Source organism: Panthera leo, chromosome A3 (genome assembly GCF_018350215.1).
Source record: "Panthera leo isolate Ple1 chromosome A3, P.leo_Ple1_pat1.1, whole genome shotgun sequence".
NCBI classification, from domain to species: Eukaryota; Metazoa; Chordata; class Mammalia; order Carnivora; family Felidae; genus Panthera; species Panthera leo.
In genome coordinates, this window is record NC_056681.1 from 32,094,070 (window position 1) to 32,114,340 (window position 20,271).

Below are 20,271 nucleotides of genomic sequence, written 5' to 3' on the forward strand. Positions count from 1 at the left end.
GATGGGGACAAATCACCTTAAGAGGGATTATCGCAAATAAAGACAATCTAGGGCTCTTGACTCAAGAGGCCTTGCCATTCACACAGGATTATCAAGAGTGGTGCTAGAGAATACCACTCAAGTCAGGAGGTCTAGGTTCAAATCCTTGCTTTCAACACTCCAGTTGGGTGACCTTGACAAGTTGCTTATTAAAATACAAGTTGCTTGACTCTGTACACAGTAGTTCCGGTGTATGCTAGAGCTGGCTTGTCCCTGTCAGAGAGCTGGGTATCTTCCCAATTGTTTTCACAGATGCCATGCTGTCTACGGTGGGAGTCTTTACACCAAGGAAATGGGTGAATCAGGTCTCCCCCTGTATTTACCAGCAACCACTGCATGTTTCCTAATCTGTACAATGAGGTTGACAATACTTACCTTACGCAGAGGCTGAATTGAGAGGACTCATGGGAAGCACAAGTGATACCCCTTAATACATGTTAGCATTCTAATTCTTTTAGCCATGTAATAACAACTCTATTGTTGAGGATATTATCTGGGGAGGCAGACACAAGATCTCACTTGCTCTAACATTGGTTGGCACAACCATTTAACCTCTTGGTATCTGTTTTGCCCCTGTGGTTTGACTGTCAGGGCCGCCTGTCAACCTGCCCTGAAATTCGAGTTCTAGAACTATGTGGTTTGACTTGAATAATGGGCCCGTGTTGGCAGAGTGATGCTAGAGTTTCAGAAGGAAGTGTGTGCGTGGTGCATAGGAGTGGAGGATGTACCCCAACTGGATTGTGGGGAAAATGAACCACAACCAAGGAATGCTGGAGACGAAGGGCTGTAAGAAATCGCACAATCCAAACCCTTGTTTTACAGATGAGGAGACATATGCTCTCAGGTGGGGGCTTGGATTTTCTATTTTTGTTGTTTCAGTTTCCTTTTTGATCAGGCTAATACAATAACTGTCTTGAAGAGATATCTGTATTCCCATGTTTATTGCAGCATTATTCACAATAGCCAAGATATAGAAACAGCCTAAGTGTCTATTGCTGGGTAAATGGATGTAGATAAAATGTGTGTGTGTGTGTGTGTGTGTGTATGTGAGGTGTATATATACATATATATACATGTATATATACACGATGGAATATTATTCAGCCACTAAGAAGAGGGAAATTCTGCCATTTGCAACAGCATGGATGGACCTTGAGGGCATCATACTAGGTGAAATGAGTCAGGCAGAAAAAGACAAATACTGTATAATCTTACTTATATGTGGAATCTAAAAGAAACAAACTCATAGAATAGATTGATGGTTGTCAGATGTGGGGGATGGAAGGTGGAGGAAATGTGTGAAGGTGGGGACGTTTTAAGCTGGTTTCAGGCAGGATCATAGCCCCTTACTTTGCATTCAGCCAGCAGTTAAATAGCTACTCTTCTTTTTTCCTTAGTGAATATCTCATGACTTATTCAATTTCCATGAATGTGTAATGACTTAATAGATATAATATTAAAATACAAAACCAGAAACCAGTATACAAGTTGGTATAAAGGCTGAAAAGACAGAACCCAAAATGCCAACAGTGTAGGTCTTTGGACAGTGTTAGTAAGACACACCTGGCTTTGAATTCTGGTTTTGCTTACTGGTGGTATGGCTTTGGGCAAGTTATTTCACCTTCTGAACCTGTTTCCTCCTTTGTGAAATGAGAAGGCAAGCCATTCCTGCCCCACAATGGGTTGACATGAGAACTGTATGAAGGGACATCTATAAGCTGCACATTACTACCTGTTATGGACCATCTACAGCTAAATCAAATCCAAATGTTTTGGACATTCATCCATTAAGTCAGAGGCCCTCTGATGCTCCTTCACCTTTGGGTTTTTCTTTTCTCTCTCATGCTTTTTCTAAAATGTAGATGTGGAAAAAAGAGCTTATGATGTCAGGAAATCTAGGGACCTTCAATGGGAAAGGAGTTAAAGCCAACAGGTAAGTGAGGTTTCTAAGTCAATCTCACGGGGAGGAATGAGCTCAAATCTTGGAACCGTGTGGAAAAGTACGCATTAAACTTGAAAGTTGCATTCCTTTCTCAGGGGGTAGAAAATATTCACCTGTTTAGAGACAGCAGACTGGAGAGGACACAACTAGATGATACTCAAATCCAGATAAAGCTTTTAATTAAAAAAATTCATAAAAAATAGTAAAAAATGCAGATTTCCCCATCTAGTGTAGATAAGAAAGCGAAGGAGGCTGAAAGACACATTAATTTAAAATTTCATCATAGGAAGTCAGATGACCTTTTGCACCCAGTGTAAAAAGAGTCCTTACATTGCTCCTGGGAATAGCAGCATTTAGGCTTTGGTGGTCACACTTGGGATGTGGTCGTATAGTCATAGAAGAAGTGTTCCCTGGAAAGTTTGGTGAAGACCAGTCACCTTCTTTGAGTATTTTCATAGAAATGTCAGGCAACCATGGAAAGCCAAGGAAGAGAGTTATACTGAAGGTCCAGCTCTGATTAAGTTATGTAGAGCTGTGCTTCGCAGCAGACAGGTGACATGTGGCCTCAAGCAGCATTATTTTAACCTAGGGCCTGACATAATATTAAAGACCTGACTTAGGTTCTAAAATAATAGAGCCTAAGACTATATAGAAATGACCAACACCAAGTAAAACAGTATGCTCAGCACTAGTTTCTATAGAAGACATTTCAAGCAAAGTTCTTTATGATGTGGACCAGACTTTCCAAGTTCCTAAGCCACTTCCTAGATTTAAGCTGGGCCTTGGAAGTTCAGCTGGTGCCTGGGGAGTTTTCATGAACATTGACCTCTAAAGGAGGGGCTGAAAGAGGACTTTCAAGCAACAGCTTCCAGCTCAGGGCCTGGGGTTCCCTAGACAGGGCTGTCTTAATGTGGTTCCTGGAGCAGTGGAGATCTCTCTTCTCAAATGTCTTAGTTGGAAAATAAAGCACAGTGGATCTTAAAAGAATTTCAAAATGGAAATGGACCCTCTGCTTTACCCTGGCAACCCAAGTCCTTTCTGTGACAGGAGAACATTTATAAAAACATAATTAAATGCTATCTGATATTACCCACTACCCCTGATACTGCTTCTTTCCTTCTCAAAACCCATTCCTCCCAAAGCTGACAAACCAAAACAGAAAATGACAATTGAGGGCAGTTATTAATTGGCTCACGCTCATGTCTTGAGGTAGAGATGACAAGAGCAAAAAGAAAAAAAAAAGGTCTATTATCAGCTCCTAATTTACAAAATGTAGATGGAAGCCAGTGAGGAAGCCATCAACCCCTGAACTTGGTGGTCTTGGAGAAGAGGTTTGTCCTCTCCATGACCAGCTGGGACGGAGACCCCATTGTAAGCCTGGATGCAGGGAAGTGGTTTTTATGAACAGAGAGAACTAGACCCATCTTCCTGAGCCCCAGCTCAGAGTAGAAGCAGTTGAGACATGCAGCTGGGTTGAGGAATGGATTTCCCTGTTCCTCTATGTCACCCGTGTCATCAGGAAGGACTTAAAGGTGGCCGAGGAATGGAAAAGGAGCTGCAGGTGGCAGCAGTAACCTGAGGAGACCGATGTCCAAGACCAGATGGGTCAGCAGTCACCTCTGCAGAAGTCACTGTGAACTGATGACACTGCAGGCCACTGCTCTGACCCCTTGTCACCAACTAGTACCAGGTACCCCCACCTCTCCCCTCTCCTCCCCCAGACCTTGACCTATAAGGGAAAAAGTGTGAGTGTAGACTCCCTCTGCCATTTTCACAATATGGGAACTAAAAGCAGTTCTGTTAAGGAAAGACAGATTTCTTTTTGTACCTGAGTTAGTGAATAAGGTAGATCCTTGGCTACATGTGCTTTTAACCTTTCTGTCTTTCCACTGACTTAGCAACGGAGCAGAAAGGCACACTGGTGACTTCTAGCCATACACTTGCAGGTTCTGGAAGTCACAGAACTGTAGCTACATACTGGGATATAGTAGTATTAGCCTGTCTTCTACCTACCCATTTTACAGAAAAGGCAACTGAGGCCTCCTCTGTTACTGGTAGGACAGGGCAAAGAAAGGAAAGGGATATGCTAGGCAGTGTGTTTGAAATGAGGCAAGGATCCTCATCTGAGTGACCAGCGGTAAGTATATGGTTGTCTGTCAGTCTGGACTCTACACATTGGGTGAGCCAAGGATCCCATCTGTCCAGGGAGGACCATCCTTGGCTCACTGTCTGTGTAGGCAGATCTGTTTTGGTTCAGTCCTGACCACCAGTCAACTTGTGGAACAGGTCCTCGTCAAGTGTCTCATTCTGGTCCTTGGACCGGGTGGACAGGAAAATGTAGCCACCGATGTATTCATGCACAATCTTGCAATCCGCACTCAGGCAGGTGAACGCAATGGAGACATTCTGGTCAAATTCGATTGCCACCTGGAAGAGGAAGGCACAGGTAAGCTTAAACTCTGACAAGGAAAATGAAGAAAAAAACGCCTTGTGATGGCGTCAGAGCTGAGGACTGCCTAGGTGGCTTACAGATAACTCCCCCTGCTTGGGATTTCTCTCCCTCTCTCTCCCCAGAACCCCACAGACAAAAAGCAAAACAAAACCCCTCAAAACAACTCCAAAAACAATCACCACTTCCATTAGACGCTTACAGCAAACTTGTCTTTGCTCTCTTTGCGCCCTCTTGTGGTGTCAACTTTGCTACACATTTGGCAAAACATTCTAACTCCCAACACACATAGATACTTTCTGTCACTCTTGTTTAGATGTTAAGAAGTTCCTAAGCACTCCATCTGTCCAGGAGCAGGGTACTTTGCAGACTTTTTGATAGAGAATAAAAGGCTTCCCTGAATTTTCCTGCACCCAACAGCCCTGCACCCCTTCCCAGCTGAAAGTCACAAACTCTAAATCAGAAGAAACATTCTTCACTGGTTCTCAAACCTTGGTTGCCCAAGTGGACTTTTGAAAATTACTGATGCCAAGCTCCCACTCCCAGAGACTGGGATTTGATTGGTCTAGGATGTGGCCCGGGCAGTGGTGTTTTCAAGTTCCCCAGGTGATCCTAATACTCAACAAGGATTTAGAGCCACTGTCTTAGAGGCCACCTAATCTCAGACTTTTATTCTACAAATGAGTGGCTCCACTGAAAGGAATCCATGGTTCTTTAAAAAAAAGTGTGAGTTTGGGGTGCTTGGGTGGCTCAGTTGGTTGAGCATCTAATTTCAAATTTCAGCTCAGGTCATGATCTCACGGCACTGGGCTCTGTGCTGGCAGCTCAGAGCCTGGAGCCTGCCTCTGATTCTGTGTCTCCCTCTCTCTCTGTCCCTCCTCTGCTTGTGCTCTGTCTCCCAAAAATAAACATTAAAAAAATTTAAAATACAGTGTATGTCTCTTATCATCCCTCTAGGTAGATGGCTTTCTACTGGAAAAATGAGAAAACAAAGGAGAAAAGATTCTTTATCAATATCAGAATATGTTAAATCATCTGGATGCTAAGGTGCCTCTGACTTGATCTACAATTTCCCAGCTTATAGCTTTGGCTTGAACTTAGCTCCTGGGGTGCCATTAATGGGAGGCAGACGGTTTGGGGTCCCCTTAACTCAAGAGGCAAAGCTTTTCTCAGTCATCCCTGCTCACATCACTTGCTTCTCTAGTAGTTTTTACTTTTTGGGACTGGAATGCTCTCCAGGTGGGCAGTTGAGCCTCTGAGTCCTCAACTAGTTGGGCTTCTTGGCAGCCCATTAGATGAGGCCTTTTTGGATTCATTTTGGGTGACAGTTCTCAGGTAGTTTCCACTAAATAATTCAGTCTAAGTCTTACATAATCCTATGCTGAGTTGAAGGAAACTAATCAAATTGCTCAGCAATTTTAGAGTCTGTATGGCAAGTCCATATGGAGACTAAGCCAACCCATGGTGTTAATTCAAAACCATTCGGCCTGTACTTGTTAGGAAACTGCCCAGAATTGCATGTGATTATTTTAGCAGACAATGACCATATGCCTGTGGTTTCTGAGTTCTAAATGTATGAACAGAGTAATGTACAATTCTGATGGAACACACATATATAGGCTCAACGCTCAATGTACTAAAAACTTTCACTGTACCTGCCGGATTTCCCAGTTTACATTCCACTGCTTCATATTTGTGAATCTCCATGTTGTAATTGGAATCCCAGTGGTTGCATCGATTCTAATCAACCTATTATAGGAAACTCCCAGAATATCATCTTTCTTGCTTCCTTTAAATCTAAAAACAATTAATATGAATTAAAAGAAGGAACTGCTTCCTGTAATATGATATTCATATACAACTTCTTAAAGATAATATGAACATTTCTAAATGGCATCCAAAGAATGGACAGTGAAGGATTAGCTTTCTACAGAAGAAGGGTGTTTTTATTGTGATATGAAGAACATATGAAGAATGGAGAGAATTAACAAGGCTGCCCTGTACACATCATTTACATAAAACTGACATCATTGGAAAGCAAAGTAAGAAAGGGTCAAGTCAATTAATTGAAAATTGCCAACTGTGTATGCCAGGCACCGTTCTAGGCACAAGGAATATAGTAGTGATCTCAGTATGAAAATGTCTATCTTCATGGAGCTTGTATTCTAGTGGGGGGACAGGGTCATGAGTAAGTTAAATATATATGGCAGATAAGATCATAAAGGAAAATAAAACACAGAAGGGGGACGGGGAATACTGGCAAATGGGGTGGTTACAGTTTTACAACTGTAGGCTGTAGTGAGAGAGGCCACTTGATTAAAGATGCTGGTGAGGGACTGTGCTATGTGGGTATCTGGGGAAAGAGTATTGTAGGCAGAGGGCATAGCCAGTGCAAGGCTGCAGCATTTTATGTATGTATGTATGTATGTATTTGTGTGTGTGTGTGTGTATGTGTGTGTGTGTGCGCGCGCGCGTGCACTCAAAGACCTGTCACAGGAGGCCGGTGTGGCTGGGCACAGTGAAGGAGGAGCAGAGGTGTGAAATTCTGGAGCTAAGGTCTTGTAGGACTATTGTAAGGATTTGGCTTATACACTGAGTGAGCCAGAAGGCCTTCAGATGGTTCTGGGCAGAGGCTGCCATGGTTTGACTCAGATCTTAAACAGATCACTCAGGCTGCCAACTTGAAAACTTAGGGAACAAGGGGAGAAGCAGGGAGCCCAGGTAGGTCTGTGAAGAGAAGGTATAGAAGATTGTTATGGGCAGCCAGTGTGTTTGGGCCATTTGTGAAAGGACAATATTCTAAAATAAAAAGAGTTCTATGTTCTAGACTGAGAAGAAACTGGGATCCAAGAAAGGCACTTAGAAACACATAGAGAGCAAGAGAGGCAAGTGAACATTGTAATCACCTGACAAGGTAGTAGGTGAGGCCAAATTCAGGTAGAGATTGCCATGCCTGGATGAACCGCAGCTTGGCTTCGACCAGGGGCATCTGAGCCACATTCTGGTGGGCTTCTAGAATCCGGGCTGCCAGCTAAGCAGAAGTGGTAGACATCAAACTGTCCTTAGCATACAGTGACTATTCTATAATCGTCCCTTTAGCTCAGATCCCCAGTGAGAAAAATAAATGCAAGGCCCAACTGTAGCTCTACAAAGAGAATTCATTTATTCATTCATTCACCCATTCATTCATTCTTGCTTCCTCTCTCTCCTTCTGAAACAAAACATGTAAATCACCGGGGAGAAGAAGGAACAAGATCAACCAACACATAAACTTGTAAGGTTCATGGAGATGGAGAGTTCTGGGTCCCTCTTTCTAGGGTCTATATAGTGTCCATGGACAATGGTTCCACTTACATCAGTCTATTTGTGTAACTTTTTAACCCCCTCTGATGGGAGCACAATGTAAAGTTTTAATTTGTGGGGACTAAATAATTTTAATTAAATCTGGGAATATTACCATGTTTAGGTAGCAGAAGTCAGTGCTAACAAAATGAACAATAATCTCTTAACATGGTCTAATACGGAGTCCAAAGTCAAATATCCCCATGAGCTGATTTTTTCATGATGATGGCCTCAATCATTTTAATTCCTCATTTTACTTCAGAAAATAGAGAATTTACTGCAAACAATCACTCAAACAAGATTAGCAGTACCTGCTTAGACTTGTGTTTTTTCGCACACCGAGGCGACACAAAACATTCCGGGTTTATGTCCATGGTTTCGATATTGGAAGCCACCTGAGATGCTGAGTTCCGATTTTTCATCCTCAAAAATGAAAGGATGTTGAGAACCTCTGGCTGGTAGGAACTGTCTGCCATGGTTTTGCCCTTTGATGCCAAGATGCAGGCAGCCATCCATTGGGCATACTGATTCTCCTGCAGCAAACATCAGAGGGCTGAGACACAAATTCAAGTACAGAGCCACCCTGCTGGGAACAGAGCAGGAGGTGGGCTCTTATCTCGACAATATACAAAACTGTCACCTACCAAGCAAGGAAAGATGTGAAGTGGCACATGTTCTGAGTGGCTGTCAATCACCTAATTTAACACCCAACAAAAGCTTTTGAGTCCCATGTTGAGTTTCTCTATGCTAAAGGGCTAGAGAATAGGAATGTCAGCTGTGATAAATTCCATGCAGGGAACTTTGCATTTAAAGATAAACCAAGGACACAGGAGCTCCATGGAGCACAGACAGATGAAAACCCAAGCTACCCGACAGACTTCCTTGATGTATATTTCCATTTTCATATCATGTCTGATCTCTATGACAGAAGGACATGAGGAAAAAAATCATTAACTGATTTCCCATATAATGTCTACCCTGGCCTATGCTTAGTAAATATTTGAATCCCATAGTAGGAATCAGGTCCACTGATGGGCTCTGAACCAGTCAGTGGCGGCCTCTATTGTTCTTTAATGTGTGTGCTCATTTTTCACCTCAGGGAACCAAGTGGAGTGGTCTCAGAAGCTGAGGGGATGCAGATGAACGGTAGAATTCTACAGAGCAACAGTGAGTATGGTATGCTGAATTACTGACCTCAATCTTCATCCTCCTGGTATCCACACCTTTTGCCATGTAATTTTACGATCTGTCTCATTGGAGCCAGGGTGTAATTTCCCACCTCTTGACTTTGAGCCTCACCATGGATTTACTTTAGCTGATGGAACGTAGGTGGAAATAACAGTGTACTCACTCAAAGCTCAAGTTTTAGGAGGTCTGCCACGTTTGTAGTTCCTCTCTTGCACTTCCGCCATCACTATGAGCAGAGCCTCCCCAGGCAGCTGGGTACCCAGAATACAGTGCGCTTACCTCCAGTAAGGAGCCAAGCCTAGCCAGACCTGTGGCTGGAAGCAGATCTGTTCAGCTGACACAAGGCTGGATCATCCAAGCCCATAGATGTTTCAGAGACCAAGGTTTACTGGTATGTGTCATTTGATTTTGTGGTTGTTTGTTACAAAGTAATAGCTGACTGATGAGTGTTCTGATTTGAGAAAGCATCTGAGCTGGTTTGTCCTTAGGTTTAATACAGGTGAAGGGAGTTAGCATTTTTGTGGTTTTACTCACATGATCACATCTGAGATACACTTCATTCATACCATCAGCAACAGGGATTAGTAACTTGATTCCAAATTTTCTCCCTGCTACATTTACATCTGGCACAACTTCACAGCCTGAATGATAAAAGGAAGGGACAAAACTGAGTTCTGAGAAATCTGTTATATCAATATCAGATGTGCATCTAAAAGAAACACTTTGAACGTAAGCCCTTCAGATTTGGTTCTCTTTTGAAAAACTGAGGAGCAAGCAGACAACATTAATTAAAGGATAACTAAGTAAGACTCATGAATAACTAACATGGATAACAAAAACTATTTTCTCTTATCATTTTAAATTTTTTTTAACGTTTATTTATTTTTGAGACAGAGAGAGACAAAGCATGAACGGGGGAGGGTCAGAGAAAGAGGGAGACACAGAATCTGAAACAGGCTCCAGGCTCTGTCAGCACAGAGCCCGACGCGGGGCTCGAACTCACGGACTGCGAGATCATGACCTGGGCCGAAGTTGGCCGCTTAACCGACTGAGCCACCCAGGCGCCCCTCTTATCATTTTAAACATGTCATCAACTGAATTCATTTTCCAGGTTGATTTGGCTATTCTGCCTCATAGTAGCACTGAGTTATGAATATAAACTTTTAAAATAAATCAGGGCAGAGGGAGTTTTCTCACTGTCACCATATGATAAGGAAATTGAGTGCAATGGTTAAGTATTTTCAGTTAATGGAGTTACCAGTACACTCACAGCCACTTTCAGAAATTGGTACAGAAACTGAAGCGACACTAAATTAAACAGAACCATCCTGGAATTTAGAAAGTTTTCGGGATCCTACAAGGCCTCATGTACTACACTGATGACAGCAATTACCACCACTTCATAGGCTTGGCCACACTGGGGAAGAAAGGACAGCAGAATGCTGCAGACAGGCTGCTGTGTGGAAACCAGTGAGATAGAGCGGTTCCTCTGGAAGTCAACCCTGCTTCACTGGGTAGGAATCTTGGCTTTCATATGCATGCTAGCTGGGTCATGACAAGCCCATACCCTCATGTAGGACTCTCTTACCTCTCAGATTTAGTTTTTCTACTGGTTCTCCTTGTTCAAGCTCCTTATTTTTAAAGTAGGCTATAGATGTGTCTTTAAAGATGAACCAATATTGTTTGAAAGCTTTCAGTATTAGCTTCTTGGGCCTGCAAATTAAAGTACAATTAGCCTTTTAACAACCACCTAGAAACACAGGGACACGTTGCAAATTTTAAGTGAATCAAGATGCTCTAGAAACCCATTCATATGACATACTCTTTATTTCTGAAAGTACTTTTCAAATTGCTAACTCATTTCTAAAAAGTAAAAATGGGGTTTTTAATATGATATGTAGAAAATGCAGAATCTCAGGAGTTAGACCATTCTGGCTCTGCTGATGCCTAATGTGTGACCCTGGGAAAGACACTTCATCTGCCTGGGCCACGTGCACTGCCTCTGTGTGACTGCCCTGTGAGCCTCCAACTCACAGGGCTTCTGTGAGGATAGAAAGAGGTAATCTCTGAAAGTGCTTATCACAGGACCTGGCATGACTGAAGTGCTCAATAAACTATTACTGTTATTTGAGAAACATCCATGAATCTGGGGACACCTGTAATTTCAGTATACTTCTTGTATCTGAAAAAGCTGTCCATATGGACAACACAGTTTTCAAGTTACAGGACTAAAAATCAGATCTAAAAGTAAGCAACATTTCCCGTGGTTTCCTCTTGATCCTTAAGAGAAACCCCCCAGAGAATTTCCACCGAGTCATGGAAATCACAAAAACCCTACAGCTAATCTGTATAGATTCTGCTGTTATTAAAAAATGTTTTGGGGGAAGATCTCCAAAAGTGATATCTGTGGGGGCCGGAACATTTTGTACTCTGGGCTGGACAAGGTTGGTGGTGCCAATAGCAGGTCTCAATTGGGTCACTGAAAATAGAAAACATGAGAGAGAGCTGGGAAGTGGGAAAGGGGGTACAGCTAGTCAGAGAAAAGATAACATGGGCTGTCCATGGTTCTGTGGAGCAGTCCCGGCTGTGGGGGTGAATCTCATGCTAGAGCAGTGGATTTCTGCATTCAAGAATGAGAGGAAGAGAGGAAGCCTTGTGTTAACCCTACTCATACATCATTTGGGGCAAGACTTTTAACATGTCAACCATCGTCTTTCCTTAGCTAAAAATGTGTTACACTTCACACAAAGATAAGAGAGAAAATGTTCATTAAAAAGCCAGTGTATAACACAGAAAGTATAAAATAAAATGGAAAAACATTATATGCAGGTAACATTTCCAAGATTTAGAAAGCCATTGCATCAAAATAATATTATGTTGAAAGCTGTAGTTATGATAATTCTAAGGAACACATTTGAAGGTTATTTGTCTAAGAATCAGAATCTCCAAAATTAATAGTATTTTCAAAATAGAATCAGAAGACAAGCCTTTACACAAAAGATAGTAAGGTCTCAGTTACGTCCTAGGCATTTAAATATTTCTATTCATAATTAAGAATGAAACTCTGCTGCTCCATTTTAACTGGACTTTAAGAGTATCAAAAGATTCCCACTGCTATCGTCTTCCAGGTTGGTTCATCTTCCAGGGCACTTCCATTAATTCCCAAAGCTAATGATTATTGCTCCTATTCCATGTTCCAGAGGCTGGAGCAGGACAGTGTAGGGGAAGAAGTGGAGAAGGTGGCTGCATGGGGCATGATAAACACAAGAATTGAGGCAGTCTTCTGAATCTTCATGGAGCCCATAGGGTCAAGAGGGAAATGCACATATCAATGAATAAAATATGCTACGTCGTGGAACAAGGATGTGCAGCGTGGTGAGTTACAGAGGACACAGTGTTTAAATATAGAATAAAGGATGGGTAAGAATTTGATTGGAGAAAAGGGAAGAGAAATTTCAGAAGGTAGGAACAGCACATGCAAAGTGTAGAGGTGAGTCAGAGCTGGGCACCTTGTAAGCAAGAGCTGGGTCAATATTACCCATATATATTATGTAAATATAATACCCTTCGCTTAACATATTTACAATTGTTAATTTGTAGTATTTGTAACATACGTTATAAAACCTATACAAATATATTAATTAAAAATGAATATGAAGAACTGTTTGTTTTAAAAAGGGAGGTTGTTACTCACTTACATAAATCCCAGTTGAGGAAGTACATTATTGGCCATGCTTACTCTAAATCACAATGTTCATTGTATAGTGCCATCTACCTAGTTTTGAAGGTTTTTGTTGAAACAAAGCTACGGAGTTCCATATTCCCTCATGTCAATCACTCACTTATGCAGATTAATCAGAATACGTTGCATTTTTATATTTTTAATAAGTGGGTTTAAAACACACTATAACTTCGGTCCACCTCAGTGGCTCAGTTGGTTGAGCATCCGACTCTTGATTTCGGCTTAGGTCATGGTCTCACAGTTTGTGGGATGGAGCCCTGCATTGGGCTCTGTACTGACAGTGTGGAGCCAGCTTGGGACTCTCTCTCTCTCTCTCTCTCTCTCTCTCTCTCTCTCAATCTCTGTCCCTACCCTGCTTGTGTGTGCTCTCTTTCTTAAACTTAAAAAAAAAAATACTGTAACTTCATTTGGATGGTGTTTAATGCAGACAAATTCTGTTTCTAAGTTTTAAAGGTGTGCAGATAATATTATTTTTTAAACTTGGAAAGTCTAATTGGCTTTATTAAGTGATTCATAAATTGGGCATCATCCCATCTAGCAAGTAGAGGAGAGCTCTAAGGTATGGTACAAAATGGAGGATTGTTATAGGAAGGAAGTTGGGGTAAGAAAGTTATTAGCAAAAGAAAGGGCTGTTCTAGGCAAGGTCACCTTCCTGGTGCGGAAGGGCAGGAGGTCTTGTTAGGTGAATTAACCTCATCTTTTGGGAGATGGAAGGCCCATGTGACAGATGACTTCAGCGGTGCTGATTGGAAAATTTTCTACTGACCAGTTAAGACTAATTTCTGGGGAAGGTTGAAACTGCAATTAGGTATAAAGCCCCAGTTGGTGAGGTGGTCTAAGCGATGCCATTTTGGGCCTGTGGTTTTCTTTTTAACAATTCCCCCCTTTTGATCAGACTGTCAGCTTAACTGAGAGATGTGATCAAAATTTAAGGCAAGATAATACTGTTTTAATAGGCAGTATCATTACTGGCAACACTATGACCATGGAAATATTTGCAAATAATGCTCTCTTTATAGCACTAATCTCTTTCAAATACTGATTACGTTCTTACTCATTTCACAATCACCTTTTCCTTAAAGGAGAGGTTTCTTATTTTGGAAGCATCTGGAGGCTTATTAATGATGGCCAGTTGTCATCACAGGTCATAAATTTGGAACACTAGCTTTTAAAAAAACAAGAGTGTATCGGGGCACCTGGGTGGCTAAGTTGCTTAAGCATCCAACTTCAGCTCAGGTCATGATCTCGCGGTTCATGAGTTTGAGCCCCGTGTATGGCTCTGTGCTAATAGCTTGGAGCCTGGAGCCTGCTTTGGATTCTGTGTCTCCCTCTCTCTCTGCCCCTCCCCTGCTAGCACTCTCTTTCTCTCAAAAAAATAAATTAAAAAAAAAAAAAAAGAGTGCATAACTCCACTTAGAGATATTTTTCTATGTGATAACCAGTGTTTCTTCATGGCACCAAAGGTTTCATAGTCACTCTCTCTTTATGAAGTATTATAAAGATTCCTCTGTGTTTTTGGGGTCTTGTATTCCTCTCACTGATAATCTCCGATAGCACATTGTGCAAATCTGCCTGGGATGTTCTTTGCTATAGTAACTTGCCTACTTCCCTACAGTAACTTGTCTGTGAATGATGTAATGAATGAATTTTATGTGTGGCTTCTGTCTCTGTATCCTCTAGTGGAGCCATTTAATTGTTTCCAAAGTAGTCTCTCCAACACTGGTCACACCTTACAGTCTGGACATGAATCATTGTTTTTTATTAAATATGTAACTTACTAATAGAATTGTATCTTGTCTGGTTTATATTTAGGGGTTTGCATAAGGTAGAATCTTGAAAGGCTGGTTGGGCATAAAGTTCTAGACTGATTGCTACTTTCTCTTAGCACTTTCAAGATATTTCCCAGCCAACGAAGAGTCTGCTACACACTCCGCTGTTTTTCTTGCTAGGAAATCTGTTTTTTTCTCTCTGATTTAAAGACTTTCCCTTATCAATGGCTGGCCTTATTAAGATGTGCATCTATAGTGATTTATTTTGCTTGGGATTTACCATTCCTGAATTTAGGTATTTTTGTCTTTAACAATTCTGGAAAATTCTCAAGCATTCTTTTTTGAATACTTGCTTCTCTCCCATATTTTCTTATAGAACTCCTAGTATATAATGAAACTTCTCATTCTACTGATAACATATTTCCCATTTCTACCTTTCTGTTTTCTCTCTTCAACTGTATTTTTAAACTTGACATTCAATGCACCTATTCTGTTTTAAATTTCGATGACTAAATTTTTTGTTTCCAGATTTTCTATTTGGTTCCTTTTCAATATCGCCTCTTCTCTTTCATGGTGATTGTTACCTTTTAATTTCCTTAAGGATTCTAAACATACTCATTTTATGTTTTTTTCAGATTGTTCTCTTACCTAAAATTATTGAAACTGCTAATCTTCTTGCTTGTTGGGTCTGCTGTCTTTCCTTTATGGTAGTTCATGAACTTACATGGTTAGTTTTTATTGGGGGCTCATTTTTTAGAGGGTTATTATTTTCTCTATAAGGCCCATGCATGCTAGATTGTGGATATTTCCCTCCAGGTAGCAATTACATTTGCTAGGGCTTCACAGGTTTTGTGTCATGGGCTGGTTTCTGTTTTTTTTTTTTTTTCCCCAGAATTCTCCTATCATGTAAGACACTTAAATTTAAATCTACATCCTTGGGTGACACAGGATTTGGCTCCATTTTCTCTGGAGAGACTTTTCATTTCCCCACACGGAACCCCATGCAAGGATGAACTTACTGCTTCCTGGCTGGTGGACAGTCTCTCCCTGTTAAACACAGAAGGCAGCCCTTGTGAGTTTTTGTTTTTAGGCACGGGCTTTAGTCTTGTGCTTTAGGCCTTACAATAGGCCTAAAACTTCATCTCCTATCTGTGCCCAGGGACTAAAATCCCAGCCCTAGGCCATGATAATCTGTGCATCCGAGGCTTCATTTGTAGAATTAGGTTTCCTCTGCATTTCCTGCAAACTGGACTTTCCCAGTCTCACCTCAACTCTGTATTTACAATTCTTTTATTTTTCCTTTATCTAGCACTCTTAGGTATTTATGGCAAGACCGAGGTTTGCATTAGATTGGGTGCATTTAAATCAGTTGCTGGAAACTGAAATCTAGTGTTTATATAGTGGGTTCAACTGATTTTGTTTAGGGAAAAAAAAAGAGCTTCACTGTTAAAGAAAAAGAAACATTAAAAATCAAAGGACTAGCTCCGTGCTTTTCTACTGATAAAGAAAGGAAGGCCAAGGAAACGAAGGGCCTTTATGGGTCACACACCCACCAGGAATAGAGCTCCATTCCCCTCTTCCTGTCTCTTTTTTTCTTTGCTTCCTTCTTCCTTATCTTCTTTCTTTCTTTCTTTCTTTCTCTCTCTCTCTCTCTCTCTCTCTCTTTCTTTCTTCCATGAACTATATTGTCTATTAAATTCAACACCTTTAGACCTTTGGTAGATATAGTGACCACCGTGAAACATGAAGACAATTTTGTGAGCCTGAGCAAAGCAATCACATTAAAGTGAAGTGGATATAGGGCTTAACTCTGGGATATCATCTCCTTCACTGAAAACATCTATAGGAAGGGAACTGTGGTTATTTGGTTTGTCAAGAGCCGGATTTGCTCTATGCAGAGAACATGGCAACCTACTGTCTCCATAGAATGATTGTTTAAAAATTATAAAGATGTATTTGTGGATTCAAGTGATTACTTTTTTTTATGTAGCTCTGGCTATAACAATATGTGTGGTTGCAACCATTTATGCCACAAAAGTTAAATTAATGATCCTACTGTTTGAGACCACATCCCATGAACACATTAAAAAAAAAAAAAAAGCAACCTGTAGAAACCCAGTGACAAATATGGGTACCTTTGGATGCTTGTTTCTCATTTATACCTGATTCACTGTTCACTTTTCCAAGTCTTTTTGTGCATCATGTATTACCAAAAGCAACTTGTGTTTCTTTTCAGGCCAACTGACCCAGTGAGGTGCTGGCTTGTTAAGAAAAGTCAACAAACCATAAAGTGACATGAATAACTGATAGAACTTCAAAGGGGTCTTATTCTTTTCATCTTAACACACTTCTGGCACTGTCACAAATGTAGCAGTCCTTTCTTTCCACAAAATAAAAAAAATTCTCTGCCTTTTTAACAGTTTCAGATTGATCTGAGGTCACTGGGGAGTTTTTCAGAAACACCTTAACAGGCAGAGGTAGATAAACCTGGGAGATCACTGTGTGCAAGTCCAGCACCAACATTCTAGAGACAATTGATTTTTAAACCATGAAAGAACCTTCAAATGATGTCAAGTCCTGAGCCTCACAGATGACCATGACAGAAACTCCAGTCTAGTATATATGTTCACTAATTGCCAACACTGGCCATGTTTACACCACCATTTATTGAACATTTAAAATTTTTTTAATGTTTATTTTTGAGAGAGAGAGAGAGGAAGACTGCAAGTGGGGGGTGGGGTGAGCAGAGAGAGAGGCAGAGACAGAATCTGAAGCAGGCTCCAGGCTCTGAGCTGTCAGCACAGAGCCTGATGGGCTGGAACTCACAAACCATGGGATCATGACCTGAGCCAAAGTTGGGACACTTAACCGACTGAGCCACCCAGGCGCCCTCATTTACTGAACATTTAATGTGATCCAGGCACCATGCTCAATGCTTCATATATATTATTACATTTAATTCCCCCCAATAAATCCAAGAGGAGGTATATCCGTATTTTATAGATTAGGAAACCGAGGCTCCAATACATGACAATGCCCTAGGTAACTCAGCTGGTGTGTGTTGTTGAGCTAGGATTCAGGCCATTGTCTATCTGATACCAAAGCCCATGCTCTTACCTTTGAACCATGAACCTGACTAATGAGGTTCAATTTAACATTAAAAAAAATAAAATAAAATAAATAAAGGGGCACCTGGGTGGCTCAGTCGGTTAGGCAGCCGACGTCAGCTCAGGTCATGATCTCATGGTTCGTGGGTTCGAGCCCCGTGTCGGGCTCTGTGCTGACAGCTCAGAGCCTGGAGCCTGCTTCGGAATCTGTGACTCCCCCTCTCTCATACTCTGTCTCTGTCTCTCAAAAAATAAATAAACATTAAAAAAAAATGTAAATTCCTGGACTCTTTACCTGCAAGGCTTTGTTATGAGCAATCTCTTTCTCCTTCAAGGTGACTTACCTAAATAATTTGAGGTTATCTGCAAGTTGAGGGATATCAGTAATGTCCTCCTAAGGAAAAAGATAATATTTCATAAGCAGTAATTAGGTGGTGTTGATACTCTCTACCTGCACTGTCGAGTACTATAGCCACTCATCACATGGAGTTATTAAAATCTGAATTAATTAAAATTAAATAAAATGAGAAACTCAGTTCCTCAATCATACTAGCCACATTTCTAGCAGTTACCTCAGCGGCTGGGGAGTGGAGGAGGGCAGACAGTAGGATGGGGCATGTGCAGGGGCTTCTGGGTGGCTGGCAAAGTTCTAGTTCTTAATTTGGGTGGTGATGTGGGTGATAATTTAATACAAATTTGTTAAGCTACAGGTTGCTTTTTGTTTTTTCACTTTTATGTCACATGTCATGCAAATGAAAAAAGGGGTTAAAAAAACTGACCAAACACTACCTTTCAAGTTAAAAATCTGAGTTAGAAACTGCTACTTTTATGTACAAATAAAATATTGTACAAATTCTACCTCAGAGCGAGTAGCTCTCCTTACGTTTAGTTCACTGATTAACTTCTCAAAAGGAACCTGGTTCAAAGTTCATTCTGCAGTGTCTGTTGGTGCCTGCCTCCTAAGTGAAAAGCCTACTGTTTAGCATCGCATGAAAATATCGAGGGAAGGAGGAGGGAATTTTTCATTTATTCTGAGAATGGTCATTGTGTATCTAGTTAGTGGAGGAAGTAGACAAAAGAGAGCTCCAATTTCATGGGCCTGTGTTTCCCATGAATGTGAGACAGGGCTCTGAATCTCTACAGAATCTTGGCATTTAGTTTGTACAGAATATTTGCATTTGCGTGATACCAATTTCCCATTTGAAGGAAATTAATCATAAGGAAACATGAACCAAATAGCTAAGAACATATGACTCATTTTTATGTTACTATTTATATTCAGTTACAATGGATCCACTGTCTAATTCAATGTGAATTAAACTAATATTTACTCCTACCGTTTGAAGAAGTTAAAGGAAGGGCGGCATTCAACGAATGAATCAGATAGGAGAGGCATTCTGATTATAAAGCTGCTGTTTGGCCACATTTCATGGATAAGGATATGATAAAATAGTTGTACTACTTTATGTTTCAAGGTTTTGTTTATTTACTGAAGTCAGTAGGTGTCACAGACTTTTTACAGTGTCCCAGAATAAAGGCCCTCACTGTGTCCACCTTGCCCAGGTGCAACGCATGATGACTAGGTAGATCATAGGCTTTGTATCTGTAAAGCATCTTCTTCATTCTCACAGCTAGCTATGCCATGGACTGGGCAGTTCTCTCTAGACCTGAGTGAAGGGACCGCTTTCATATTCTCGGCATGGAGCCTGCTTAAGATTCTCTTTCTCTCTCTCCCTCTGCCCTTCTCCCTTGCTCGCCATTTTTCTCTTAGTTCAAATTAAAAACAAAAAAACAAAAAAACAACTCATTTAACGTTTGTCAATCCATGAGAACACAGCCACAGTTCTGAGTTACCAGAAAAGTTCATACCAAGGTATTGTCCATTTTTCCACCTTCTAGGGTCACTTCCAAATTAGAAAGTGCTGCTTCTACTTCGTCGACCTCGGACTCATGTGTAAAGTCCTGTGTTTCAGCTGACAATGACAGTTTGCTAATGTGATACTACAATGCAAACAGAGGTTTTAGAAATGTTATAAACTCAAATAAATCCATTAGCCATTTCTTCTTTTTGAAGGCAATCCCCCCCACTCCCTCATAGTAACAAACATCTCCTGGAAGGAGATCTCTCTCCTATGAAGGGAAGATGACATTTTAATCTGCATTATTTTGAGATTTATATTTAGTTGTGTTCAAACTCAATTCTTCCCCACCACTGGTTGAACTTGTAGTGAGGATAAGAATTGCAAGACTAACACCTTATATAAGATGGGCATGTGTGTGGGTTATGAGGCGTATTTTAAATTTAAATAGACTCCCCTCATTTTCAATTCTTTCTTCAAAGAAAAAAACAGTATGAAGAAAACGAAACTTTAAGAAAACAAGTTCATTTTCTTCCAGAAAAAAACGTATTGAAGTTCTCATACCTGTAATGCTGCAAAGATCATCATTTCTTCTTCCGTGCAGTCAATTTCTTCTAAGAGAATGGCCCACCTGGCTTGTTCATAGAGTTGGTTTATTCGGACAGCATCATACTAAAGAAAGAAACAGGTAGGTGTGTGTGTTGGTGGAGGGCACGTATTTATATTCCTCAGTACAAAAATTCTGGAATAACTGAGGCCATTCCTTGTTAATCAGAAACAATAAACTTGCATTCAGATAAGTGAAGGAAATACCTCTCTCTTTCTTTCCACCAC

At 40.9% G+C, this 20,271-nt stretch overlaps 1 protein-coding gene across 2 annotated transcripts in view; it reads right to left on the reverse strand.

The window, feature by feature from the left end:
- Positions 1-2,207: 2,207 nt before the first annotated feature.
- Positions 2,208-20,271, reverse strand: part of FERMT1 (FERM domain containing kindlin 1) — a 31,397-nt gene continuing 13,333 nt past the window's right edge. For both annotated transcript variants that reach the window (XM_042931596.1, XM_042931595.1), the window contains 9 exons: positions 20,002-20,109; positions 19,448-19,579; positions 17,923-17,972; positions 10,549-10,673; positions 9,495-9,601; positions 8,084-8,305; positions 7,337-7,461; positions 6,086-6,227; positions 2,208-4,408 (listed from right to left, as the gene is read on the reverse strand). In XM_042931596.1, coding sequence (XP_042787530.1) covers positions 4,235-4,408; positions 6,086-6,227; positions 7,337-7,461; positions 8,084-8,305; positions 9,495-9,601; positions 10,549-10,673; positions 17,923-17,972; positions 19,448-19,579; positions 20,002-20,109 — 1,185 coding nt within the window. In that variant the 3' untranslated portion in view covers positions 2,208-4,234. The remainder of the gene's footprint in view (positions 4,409-6,085; positions 6,228-7,336; positions 7,462-8,083; positions 8,306-9,494; positions 9,602-10,548; positions 10,674-17,922; positions 17,973-19,447; positions 19,580-20,001; positions 20,110-20,271) is intronic.